This window comes from Salminus brasiliensis, chromosome 10, assembly GCF_030463535.1.
Source record: "Salminus brasiliensis chromosome 10, fSalBra1.hap2, whole genome shotgun sequence".
Taxonomy (NCBI): Eukaryota; Metazoa; Chordata; class Actinopteri; order Characiformes; family Bryconidae; genus Salminus; species Salminus brasiliensis.
Genome location: NC_132887.1, coordinates 3,203,648 through 3,216,992, shown reverse-complemented (window position 1 = coordinate 3,216,992; position 13,345 = coordinate 3,203,648). Strand labels below are relative to the sequence as shown.

The window sequence follows — 13,345 nt, the reverse complement described above, 5'->3', positions numbered from 1 at the left end:
ACTCATTGACCAGCTTGTCTGGCTTTATAGATTAGACATTAGATTAATCAAATATGATGGATATGCACGCTTATATAAGTCTGATATAGTTTTTTTGAGCTTTGAGGTGCCAGGGATTGCCTTAGAAAGGGCCATAGGTAAACGCATACACAGTACTTTAATAGCAGTAATGCTGTATTGATGGTGTAAGGGGCACTCGGTCGCTTCGCATCCTAGGCTGACTTCATATATGTGTGTGTGTGTGTGTGTGTGTATGTGGTTGTGGTGGTTGTGGTGGGAGTGGGGGTGGGTGGTTGGTTGGTTGGTTGCTCGCTCTTTTCAGCAACTGCTTGATAAGATGTGCCATGGGGCATTGTCCAGGCAGTTTCAGATCAATTCCTACATCCTGTGAACTCTGCATGCAGCAACAACTGTGGGGAACATTCACTGCAGCCAACATTATGCAGAGAGAGAAGCCGTGTGTTTACACTGGGACCTTTACCGTGAACCCATGGCTGTGAAGTGACAAAATGAATTTGTTCTTTGTGGAGAACATGCACCTCTTTCTACAAAGGAACGCAAAGAGCACTTTGACCCGCTGAGATGTAAGTAACTTCTCCTGGATTTGAGGTTGAGATTCAAGTGTTTTGGTTTTTGGGGGCTTCTTGGGGGATTTGAGAAAGCGAGGTTACTCAGTTAGGAGCATGTTTGAAGCCAAACGGTAGGATTGTTCAGTAGAAATGTTGTCCCTTGGTTCTTGTTCCTATTGGATGGGATTGGTTTGGGCTTAAGTTATCTGGTTAAGCAAGTATTTTTATGAAATCAATGAAATAAACGAATATTAATTGTTAGAAAGGAGGTTGCTCAGACTACGTTTTTAAAACCACAGACCATCAACGATGCTTGCTTTATCTTTACGATGAATCATAAAGGATGCTCAACACCTCTTGACGTTGCCCTTTGCTTTCTTGTAGCACGGACATGTGGCAGTGAAAAATGGGCGACTGGAACCTGCTGGGCAGCATTCTCGAGGAGGTCCACATTCACTCCACCATCGTGGGTAAGATTTGGCTGACCATCCTGTTCATCTTCCGGATGCTGGTCCTCGGCGTTGCGGCTGAGGATGTGTGGGTGGATGAGCAGGACCAGTTCATCTGCAACACAGAGCAGCCGGGATGCAAGAACGTCTGCTACGACCAGGCTTTCCCAATATCCCTCATCCGCTTCTGGGTGCTCCAGATCATCTTCGTGTCCTCTCCTTCACTGGTCTACATGGGGCACGCCCTGTACCGACTGAGGGCCCTCGAGAAGGAGAGGCACCGGAGGAAAATCCAGCTGAGGGCAGAGCTGGGAGAGACTGAAGCCTTGCTGGAGGAACACAAGAGGCTGGAGAGGGAACTGCGGAAGCTGGAGGAGCAAAAGAAAGTGAAGAAGGCTCCTCTGAGGGGCTCCTTACTGCGCACATATATCATTCATATCCTTACCAGATCAGTGTTGGAGGTGGGCTTCATTGTGGGGCAGTATATCTTATACGGCATTGGACTGGACCCTTTGTACAAGTGCGAGAGGGTGCCTTGCCCAAACAGCGTGGACTGTTATGTCTCCAGACCCACGGAGAAGACCATCTTCATGGTCTTCATGCTCGTCATTGGGGGGGTCTCTCTGTTCCTCAACCTCTTGGAGATATCCCACTTGGGGGTGAGAAAAATTAAGCAGACCTTATCTGGGTTGCAGTACATCGAGGAAGACAGTCTTTGCAAGCCAAAGCAAGCACCAACGGTCCAGTCACTATGTGTGGTGGCGGATTCTTCACCACACAAATCTGCACAGTTGAAAACGTTCATCCCAACTGGACACACGGACCCTCCCCCACTGTACTTACCCAACACGTGTCTGAATCCCTGCACCGACGGGCAAAGGCACAACAGCTTTGCTGACACCACCCTCCCTGTATCTTGCATAACCCAGCAGCCCAGGCAAATGCGTCAACCCAGTCAAGGGATGATCCACGACCTGCGCTTCCGGCTTCCGATGGAGCCGGATGTTCCCGAGGAGGAGGACGACGACCACCGACGTCCGGAAAGCAGCAGCGGTTCATGTGGGGACAGTAAACCTTCAAACTCAGGTCAACAAAGTCACGAGCGTCTTCTCACCCAAAGGCCCAGCCATGTGGAATTACCGCCCTGCCTGCGCAATGCCCTGCACAGGCCCAGCCACGTGCCGGACCTAATGGACGATGGCATGGACTCCACGGACAGTGACTTGCTCTACCCCAACCCAAGGAAGGCCAGTTTCATGGCCCGAATGCCCTCGGATAGCATGTCGGGCAGCCAGTCCTGCACCCCCACAAGAAGCTCGGAGTCTGAGCTGGGCTCCCTCAATGACCTTCCTATGAACCCACCACCAGGGGGACGGAGGATGTCAATGGCAAGTAGAGCCAAAAGACACATGGCTACCGATCTGCTCATTTAGTGGCTTGTGTTCTCAGCTGTTGTAATTCAGTTCTCTGTGAGTAATAACTGTTAGCATAGAGGAGTTTTAGAATAGAAATCCAAAATTGATGTTTACCATTGTTTCGTCACTTAACTTAAAAGCTTGGCTGGCAAATCTACTGAGGAAAGATTGATTTTAAAAATAAATGTAAATGCAAAAGTTGGGGCTATGGACCCAACCTGTACGATAGCCATGCATCACAGAGTCACGATCATTAGTAGAAGCATGCCGTGTAATGAGGTCTATACCGGTTGGTCAATGCAGACCTCATATTTAGTTTGGCTAATGCTTTGTAAAAACGCCAAAATGTCTTCTGTGAACTGAAGTGAGTCTCCCTTTATCTTTCAGAGCGTATTCTTGGATATCTCTTCCATCATGAAGAAGTGAGAGCAAGGACGAGAGGTGAAGACTACAGGAATGTAACAGGCCACACATTAGCAGGACTAAATGGATGGAGTTATCAGCAACGATTAGCGTGACTCTCCACTACTGCATGGCTGGGAAAGCAGTGGTTCGAACACAGGAGAACCTCCTGCAAGGACGAGGTATATGGAGTGCTGTTGTATACAGTTCATTTTTTTTATTATAAGCACCTTAAAATACCTGTAAAATCACACTCTGTAAAAGTGAACAACTCTTACCATTGGCGCCTGCTGAAGACCGAAGGAAACGGCACACCAGGAAGGCCTCAGACCAGAATGTGTTTGGGGAGCAATGGGGGGTGTGTGTGGGGGGGGGGGGCGGTTCTTTGGGGGCGGTTTTGGCTGATATACACTAAATGTGATGCACTGTACATCTCACTCCATTACCAGCACAATAAATTTTGTTTTGGTTTCCATCTTCTTACATTTGTCATTGATTTCCAGCTTTAGAGCCGTAAACTGTTAGGGTGGGCGATATGGCAAAAATCATGCATCATGATACTTTTTTAAAGGCACAAAAATGGTGAGGAACAGGAGGAAAAGAAATCTCCTTTTAACTGATGAAACTGAGGATAATAGAGTTGCGAGCTGCAATCCTGCAATCTGCCAATTGTTCCTATATGTACCTCTGTTTTTGCAGTTACTCTACACAGCCTCTCTATAACTGGTCCAAATATTGTTTTATACCTACAGGTGCTTTAGAAGTACTCATCATGTCTACCAGTGAGTTGTAATTCATCATAGCAATAACATACAATCATATTGCAATGGGGTTCTTTAAGAGATGCCATTGGAAGAACCTCTATCGGTTAAATAAAGAACAATGTTCAGCCAGTTTAAAGGTCTAAACATCTCTATTACAAACATCGTTCTTTATTAAACCAATAATTTCTGAGAAATTATCCATTCAATGACCCTTGAAGAACCTTTATTTCTAATAGCATTGAGTTGCCACACTTTAGAGGTCCTCACCCTGGCTTTTGGGAATGAGGCCGGGAATCGAACCCACAACCCTGTTATCGATAGGTGCTCTAACCGCTGAGGCATTTTTTGACATGGAGATGCAGGGGATTGAACCCTGGACCTCATACATGCAAAGCATGCACTCTACCACTGAGCTACACATTGATATTGGGTGGATATACACTACTCTTCAAAACACACAGGAGGAGTAAAAATGCTGCCACACAAAAGCTGTACTGGACGAAGACGTTAAGACTATACTGTTTTATTCGAGGTCTAAAAAAATGAACATTGTCAAAACATTCAACCATGAAGAAATTACAAAACACTGAGGTCACAACTCTGAACATTCAGTTAATCATCAAGAGCACAGAACTGACTTTACTCGGAAGAACCCCACAGACGGCTATAAATAACAAGGTATTTACATACTTCTACAAAAACTAGCTGAAAAAGGAACTATCTGCTGAAAACGCTGTAAACCACACAGGTCTTGACCATATGTGAGAGGTATGTCGATTGGTTTAGATAAGTCTGCATTGAGGCTGTACTCCATGTACTGTATGTAAACTCTTGAAGGATATCACTTTTAAATGGGAATTCCACAGAGGTTTCAGAACTTCTGCAAAATTCTGCGATTGAGAAGAAACCAGTACCTTGTACCACACTTTCCACCATGAACAGGTTAAAGAAATAGGCCGAACTCAAACTCAACACTATGGGAAAACACGGTTTCAGGCATCGGGCAGCGTATTCGTACCCATCTGGTGTCTGTAAGGGAGGTTCTGGAGACACTGGTTCCATTCCCCACCACTGTGAATAAGTCTGACTGCAGTTTCTGAAGAACGCCACCCTTCATTTGACTCCATTTTTACATCTCAGTGGTTGAATTGAGCAGAAATTCTGAACAGCTGGCAGACCTTCCCCTTTAACAAGCTCTTTTAGCTTATCTCATGTCCTGACCTTGGCACAGGAGAATTCTAAGGCAAATCAGAAGATGTGCAACAGTCTGTTGAAGGAAAGTCCAATTACATTTACATTAGTCAACACATTCAGTGGTACTTTAAGGACAGTGTAGATCAGTGGTTCCCAACCCTGGTCCTGGAGGACCTTCTGCCCTTCAAATGTGAGAGTTCACCCTGCTCCCAACACATCTGATCCAGCTAATCAGCTCATTAACAGGAGCCTCCTGGGCTAAAAGGTGGTGCATCATAGCAGGAAAGTACTGAAATTTACAGGGCAGAGGGGTCCTCTAGGACCAGGGTTGGAAAACCACTGGTCTAGGTTGTTCTGTGATGCTTTCAGAGCCAAATGTATCACAGTACAGTAGGTTTTTTTCTGTAGGAATGATCTAGCAATTCAAACAGTATAACATATACGGTCTTAAATATATAGGGGTTTCAAAGGGTTCTTTGAACGAGGCCATATAGGGACCACTTTTGCTTCTATAAAAGATTTGTAATGTTTGTAATACAGGTACCTTTCCCTTTACTACAGCAAGTTCTTCATGGAACAAAAAGTGGTTCTTCTATGGCCTCATCGCTCAAAGAACCATTTGGAGTACCTTTATATTTAAGAGTGTAAGACTCAAACTACTGAACTATCGTCCTCTGAATCTCTGCAAGCCTCGAATAACCAAGCAACTGGGCCGGAAATTAAATTCTGCTTAGCTTTACACGATGGAGCAGCCACATCTCACCAGACCAGTGCCTACAAAAGTCCCAGCAGACCGAAGGCTCAAGTTTCAGAGCTAGCAACAGTGGTTAATTTCATCCAGCAAAAACTTTTTAGACTTTGAGAGACAGAGAACCAGGACCGTGGCTACACACGCAGACGTCAATGTGTTTTCAGTCAACCCCTGAGATAACATACAGAACAGTGGAGATCTTTGTTTAGGTGAAAGCTGCCAAAGTCTACAGCATCAGCTCTGCTCAATAGCCATCGGTCCCACGTTATATTAGGAGTCACTGATAACTGCAGTTACAGACTAATAACCCATGTATAATAACCATGTAATAACAATTATTGGTATTATAAACTATTGGTGCTGCACACCGATCAGCCATAACATTAGTACCACTGACATGTAACATGAAAAACTTTGATTATCTACATCTACAGTGGCTACACTGGCTCCTGTCAACGGGTGGGGGGGCTAGATTCTGAGAGGCTGTGAGAAACTAGACGACTGTGTCAGAACATCTCCAAAACATCAGGCAGGTCTTGGTATGCAGTGGTCAGTACCTGCCAAAAGTGCACCAACAAGTGAAAAGGCGACCGGGTCATGGGCACTTAGCAAAAAAAGGTGGACCTACATAAAATTAGGCAGGTGGTACTAATGTTATGGCTCTGTTCTGGTGTATTCTCTGTTGTAAATGGTTTACAGTAGTAAATACTGCTTAATTACATAAACACATGTTTTTCCACTTATGTAATTAATTATACAAGTACATCTCACCAGCTGTAACAGCATACCCTCTCTTATGTGGTTATACATGTGTTATAAGATGGGAGTAACTGTATATAAAGGATCTGTAGAACTGTAATGCAGCTGTAACTCATTAGCATTAGTTACAGTGTTATTACGTGTATTGTTAATGTGTAATTACATAGTTATAACATAATATAAAGTGGGAAAATTGCAATTTCCTTGCGTTCAGTTGCCTCAGATCCGGTCTTTCTTTAACAGTCGCTAAAAACAGCTCAAAGTAATTGCTTTCCGTGTTGTAGCAGCACTGGATAACCATGACCTACTGCATCTGCGAGGTGTGGGCGAGGTCTGTGAGAGCAAAAGGCAACAAAATGAAGCTAAAAAGTGAAATAAAAAGCACAAAAACATTGATGTAGCGTGGTGCATCCTCAACAAGCCCTGGGTCAACAGTAACAGTTGTAGACTATGAATTAATTACAGAGGAGCTCAATCCAGACCAACTACACTCTGGAAAATGATAGAGGTGCTTCAAATGGGTCTGGAGAGATGCTAGAGAGATCTGAGAGGGTGCAGAGCCCCAATAATCTAATGAACTTTGCCTTGATGTAAAGGTTCTTCAGCAGTTTAAAGGTTGACACATATCCAGGCCTGCATGCTGCATTCACCAGCATCTTCAACCTCAAAAGTTCCTTGGCTACCCCCTGTAGACAATGCTTGACATGTAGCTACCAGTTAGTAATACTTAGCATTACAGAGCACAGGTCTAAATAAGAGGTCAGATCCATACAACTCCCCACAGCTCTGCTTATATAATGACGGACCCCACTGTCCTTCGAACCTGAACACATCCCAAATAAGAAAACACTGGAGAACTTCAGAATCTTTGTGGAAACTGTGGGAATTGTTGCTCTAGGAGGCCCATGATTCTTCATGGACCCAAAAGTGGTTATTCTAGGGCAGGGGTCTTCAAATCTGGACCTTGAATCCAGCTTCCAGTCCTGATCCTTGTAGTCCTTGGTGTAGGTGTGACACTACATGGCCAATCAATTACAATAACCATTCCCAGGACTAGACACTGGATGCAAGGTCCAGACTTGAAGACCTGGATTCTACGGCACTGCTTGAACAACCACTGGAAGCACCTCTGTTTTTAAGAGTGTAGCAAACACCAGGATAAGGATGTAAGAAATTATCAAAAGTGAAGGAGCTTCTCCACTCTGCCTCCGTCAACCTGAAACAGCTAATAATTTTCCTCCCTATGGTTCACCTAAATCACTTCCAGTGAAGAACATCATCTGTTTGACTATGCAAACCTCACTCCTCGTCATCCTCTCCTTTCTTCTCTGCCATTGCCTTTGTCGTCGCCTCAACCCCCCCCCCCACCTGGAATGCTTTATGAAAAGAGAGGGATAAAAGGATCTCCACCTGTAAAAAGAGCAGAAAACATTCATAGAGATTCCTGAGATTAATCTGAGAGCTGGAGCGAGAGTTACTGCTGCACATCTAGAAGAACGCTGTGCTGTAAAAAAGTGGAAGTGTAAAAGTGTTTTTTTTTTTTATATATAGATATATATATAGATATCTTGACTTAATCAGATACCTTAAGAACCATAATAAACCACACCACCATGACACACAGGACATCTACAGAACAGTGCACTCCCTAAAGCTGAAAAACAAAAGAGAAAAGAATACCCCCCCCCCCCCCCCCCCCACCCAACATCAGAGACAGTCAAATCTCCATTAATGCAGGGAAACCAAAAGATTCCCACAGACTTCCCTGTTATTCTGTTGTACACTTGTCAGTCATTTCCTGACAAAGAGCTACAGTCACTGTCGGGCTGCCGATTTCTACAGGAGCAAGCGTGCCCAGCTGTGGCCTCGCGGGCGAGGCCTCGTCTAGACTGTGGTGCTCGGCCGGGCTCGGCGAAGGCGGCAGCGGGCAGCGGTGGGACGGCAGGGTGAGGTCTATGCTGCTGGGGCTGGACGACACGGTGAGGTCTATGTGGATGGGGCTGGATGAAGCTCGGCCTGGACGCTGGTCAAATATAGGGCAGTTCTCCTCTGGACTCAGCTTTTCCTCTCTGCACACCTCCTGCGACAAGAAGGAGAAGTTCTCCCACAGTTCCCCCATGCATGCCTTCAACTGATTCCTCTCGGTCAGGAGCTTCTGCTTCTCACACACCTGCTCAGAGAGAAACACACACACAGGTTTGTGTTTTTATACACTGCTAGGACATGGGGTTTCTTCCATATGCCGGATATGTAATATATGGATGCATCTCAAAAATAATATTGCAAAAAAAGTTTTTTTTGTCATTTTTGTTCATAATTTAATAATAAAAAAAGGTCAGTGGTCAGATTTCATATTATTATATTAAACCGACATATTTCAAGGCTTTGTGGCTCCGTATGGCGTAAAGCACATGGGTCATGCGTAAGACTGCTGACTTGACAGTTGCCCAGAAGACGAAAACAGACCATATATTAATTGAATATCAATTGACAGTTGACTGGAAAGGGAAAACCGGGTAGCAAAAGGTGCACGAGTGACAGGGATGACCACAGCCTTGAGAGGATCGTCAGGAGAAGTAGATTCAAGAACTTCAATGACTGAGGCTGGAGTCAGTGCATCAAGAGCCACCATGGACAGACGTCACCAGGAAACGGGCCTTTCCTAATATTAAGCCCTTCCTGAACCAGAAACAAAGGCAGGCGTGTCTTGCCTGGGATAAGGAGGAAAGGAACTGGACTGTTGCTCAGCTCTCCAAAGTCCTCTTTCAGAAAGTCAATTCTGTATATTATTTGGAAATCAGGGTTCTGGAAGCTGTCTGAAGGCCAACGTGAGGTTTCCCCAGTCTGTGATGGTTTGGGGTTCCAGGTCATCTGCTGATGTTGGTCCTCTGTGTTTTATCCAAAGTCCAAAGTCAACGTAGCCTAAAATCCACCAGGATAACCTGCCAGTGTGCTACCACACCAGATAGGAGACTGGGGTTCGATTCCCAGTCTGGGGAGCTACCACACTACATAGGAGACTGGGGTTCGATTCCCAGTCTGTTGAGGGAACATACTGAGCAGGTGGTCAGTAATGGTTTGGCTCACTGATCCACACACACACACACACACACACACACACACACACACACACACACACACACACACACACACACACACACAGAGTGTAACACACACCAACATTTCCTCTGTATACTCATTGGTTATAGAAACACCCACCAGTTTGTGGATCTCACACTCCAGGTTCTTGATGCAGTCTAGTTTCCTCTTGCGGCAGCGCTGGGCAGCGATCCGGTTTTTACTCCTCCTTCTCAGGTCGTGAACAATTTCCAGCTGTTCTGACGACAGTTTGTGCATCTTTATCAGCAGCTGGAAGTCGTTCCGTGGAAGATCGGTGATCTGATCGACTGGGAAAGGCAGCTTCACCTGGAGGAGCATGGATTCATCTCATTATGTGCATTATAGATGCTGAAGATGCTGAATTAAATATTAAAAACATGAAAAACTTCCTGAATAATAAATAATTAACCCCTTAAACTGCATTAACCATCATGAGCCTAAATCAATCATCAGTGGTAACAAAAAAAAATGGAAATTAACAATAAACTAAACATTACTACTACCTTAAAAATGGGTTCTTCAGCAAAAAGGCAATGGTTATAATGTATCTAGAACCGCATCAACTCAAAGAACCATTCGAATTTAGAAAGGGTTCCTCAGTTTCTGTGTGAACGGACCCTTTTAAAGTTTGAAAAAAAAAACAACTATTTGCTACCAGTGCACTTACACTTAAGGAAAACCGTAGTATCCTCACCCACCACTAGATGGCGCTACAGTCTCACTTATATGACATTAGACTAGCCTTATATTTAGTGAGTCTTAATAAGGATGGGGAAAATTTGAAGGCAAATCTGCCCTATTTAAACCACTGCTGTTTCCCTGACTCCCTCCCTGACTCCCTCCCTGACTCCCTCCCTGACTCCCTCCCTGACTCCCTCCCTGACTCCCTCCCAAAAGGAGTCTTATATAGGACAGACTCCCGGAGCTGCACCATTCATCCAGCAATGAGTGACTCTGTTCGAACCACTGCTGGAGCTCTAATTTACTGCTACTGCTTTAGTGCTTTACTGATTACTGATGGTCCTCATTACAGGCTCGCCATTATTAGAAGGAGAAGAAGAAAATGAGGACACCCCATGAAATCCTTCGTCTTTTCGAACATATTTAAAGATCTGACCATTTGATCACCTGAAGAAACGTCTTTAATCATCATATATAAATGGATTTAATAGAAATGTAAGGACCAGGACCTCTGAATCCATGTGCTTCAGACAGACGAAGCTCGAGACCAGCTCAGTCTCTTTCTGATGGTAGAAGCTGTACCTCAACATTAACTGTGTGAGATCTGAGCTGAGATCTACCTGCTACCCTGAGGACACTGCAGGACTGTTGGACTCATCTTCATTCATCTTGTGGTTCTGCTGTTGGGCTGAACTTGCTGGGACGTCCTGACCTGGTCATGTTGGTCAGCTGTTCCTCTTGTAGATGATTTAGTGGACGGTGGAACAGTGGCTGATCTCACCTCTAACTGTTCTGAGATCTGTTTAAACCCCTTCCCAGACTCATGTCCCAGACTTTTTAGTATTGCATGCTTTCTGGGTTATTGCTGCAACCGTGCACCAATCTGTAAAGCACCATGAGCTACAATTCCTTGCAGAACCTTCTTAGCGTATTTGGAGCATTTCTATTGGTCCACTCATCTTGTCATTTTGATACACACCATTGTCAGATTCATATTATGATAAACCTCCTGTTTCCTTCTCTATAGGCAACCGCATATAACTGATATTCTGTCCAATTACTTTTGAGCCTGTATAAATAGAGGGACTGTCAAAATGTCTACTTCCTAATCTGTTCATGCAATATTTTGGTTTGAGCCCTACTATCAAAGCTTAGTAGAGGCAAAATGACAAAAAGAAAAACCCCGTCCAAATATTTATGGACATGTCTGTATATTTGTACACAGGTGCTTCTAAATCTAAAGCTGATTGACTCATTTATCCTGCAAAAGCTACGATACTGCAATTCCAGTCTAGCTGAGACCTGACCTAAAGATCTACTGAATGAGAATATCATGGTCCACTGTGATCAGCAGAGAGGACGGCTCGGCCTCTCTCGCTCTGAATTTCTCGCTCTCTCGCTCTCTCTCTCTCTCTCTCTCCTGACCTTGCACCAGTGCTCGTTCCGTGTAAGATGGAGCTCTATATTTAGCCGCTCCGCCACAGAGAGCCCTGTAATAAGGCTGCAACGACAGATTGGGGCTTCCAGCGGCACGATTTACGCCCAACACCCCGTTTTCAGCGCTCTCTCTGAACAGCAGTCAGGTCATTTCTCTAACAGGGGGTCCGGCGCTGGAAAGTAGGGCTCATCTGTTAGGCAGTGAGGTGAAGCGGCCCACATCGTGAGCTGGGAGCCCGCCAGCGTCTGGCCCAGTTCTGCGTCTGGGGACCTGCAGCTGCCAGCTAGACGGCCTAACACCTCCAGCAGGGAGAACAGCTTTGCGGGCCTGACAGACAGCGGGAAGCGATACACACACACACACACACACACACACACACACACACACACACACACACACACACACACACACAGTAAGACGAACGCTACTCCTGTGGGGTTAGGGAATGACAAAATGAGCCCAGAGTAACTCCACTGACGATAAACACACAGACCTGGATCCTGCAGGAGGACGGGTAAAAAAAGGAAACGGGGGGAGCTCAACTAACTGATGCCCATGTAATTGATGGCCGTGTCTTACAGCTGGGAAAGGACAGCCTCGGGTTCGAGTCTCCGGCTGGGCAGTCCTTTTAAGACCCCTAACTACTTTCTCTGATCTGAAGTTGAATATTCATTCAATCAGCTTAAGAAAGTTACCAGGCTTAATATGTCTATTTTACATATTCCTCTGCTGTGTAAATACATTATATTGACAAAAGTATTTGGACAACTGCTTATTCACTGTTTCTTCTGAAATCAAGAGCATTAAAAGTGTTTCACCTGCTTTTGTTGGAGTAACTGCTTTTGTCTCTACTGTCCAGAGAAGAAGGTGGCTTTCGACTAGATTTTGGAGGAGGAGCATTGCTGTGAAGATTTGATTGTACAAGCGTGTTCGTGAGGTCAGGTTGGAGGACGATCACCATCCCAAACTCATCCCAAAAGTACTGAATGGACTGAACCATCATTCCAGAGAACACAGTTCTTTCACAGCTCCTCAATGCTGGGGGGCTTTATACCCCTCTACTAGCCCACGCCTGGCATTAGGCAGCATGGAGCCAATAAGTTCATAGGTTTATCTGCTCTAGAGAGCCAGAGTGTCCTATTCTATTGGCAATACTTCCCTACAGGGGCTAGACAAGCTGTGTGTGTGTGTGTGTGTGTGTGTGCGCGCGCATTTGCACATCTGTGTCAGCAATGGGAGTAACTTCTCCAGCTAACTATTCTAATTAGGGCACCAGAAATGAACAGAGGCAATGCAACAGTCAATCACCCAACATGTGCTGTGCTGTGGAGCGGCGTGAGCGAGTGAGCTTTCTGCTGAGTGACGACTTTCAGAGACAGAGAGTGAGAGAGGCGAACGGCTCACTGCCCATCGCCATGGCAACGCTCCGGACTACTCCAAGATCCTAGGGCTGGAGCCGGAGCGTAGTTCTGAGAGGCTACAGAAATAAACAGGGAGATGTTTCATAACTGAAGTCAGTCAATGATGAAAACAAATGAAAAAAACAAACAAAAAAAAAAACGGGCTAACGACACTGCTACGTCTAGCACCCAGGAACCCTGGAGCACCCTCAGAACCCTCAGATTATGGACAGCCTACCTGACAGGTAAAGGTATTTGTCACTGTACAGTGAAATGTGTCCTCTGCATTTCACACACACACACACACACACACACACACACACACACACACACACACACACACACACACACACTAGTGAACTAGAGACAGTGAGTACACACACACACACACACACACACCCAG

At 45.3% G+C, this 13,345-nt stretch overlaps 2 protein-coding genes across 2 annotated transcripts in view; one reads left to right on the top strand and one right to left on the bottom strand.

Moving 5' to 3' along the window:
• The first annotated feature begins 684 nt into the window (after positions 1–684).
• Positions 685–3,160, top strand: gja10a (gap junction protein alpha 10 a). The gene is made up of 2 exons (XM_072689013.1): positions 685–2,406; positions 2,821–3,160. The coding sequence occupies exons 1-2, from the start codon at positions 976–978 to the stop codon at positions 2,857–2,859; spliced, it is 1,470 nt and encodes a 489-aa protein (XP_072545114.1). The 5' UTR covers positions 685–975; the 3' UTR covers positions 2,860–3,160.
• Positions 3,161–8,041: 4,881 nt separating this feature from the next.
• Positions 8,042–13,345, bottom strand: part of bach2a (BTB and CNC homology 1, basic leucine zipper transcription factor 2a) — a 32,268-nt gene continuing 26,964 nt past the window's right edge. Inside the window, exons 4-5 of the mRNA XM_072689012.1 lie at positions 9,523–9,729; positions 8,042–8,473 (exon numbers count right to left, since the gene is read on the bottom strand). Of these exons, the coding sequence (XP_072545113.1) occupies positions 8,072–8,473; positions 9,523–9,729 (609 nt within the window). The 3' untranslated portion in view covers positions 8,042–8,071. The remainder of the gene's footprint in view (positions 8,474–9,522; positions 9,730–13,345) is intronic.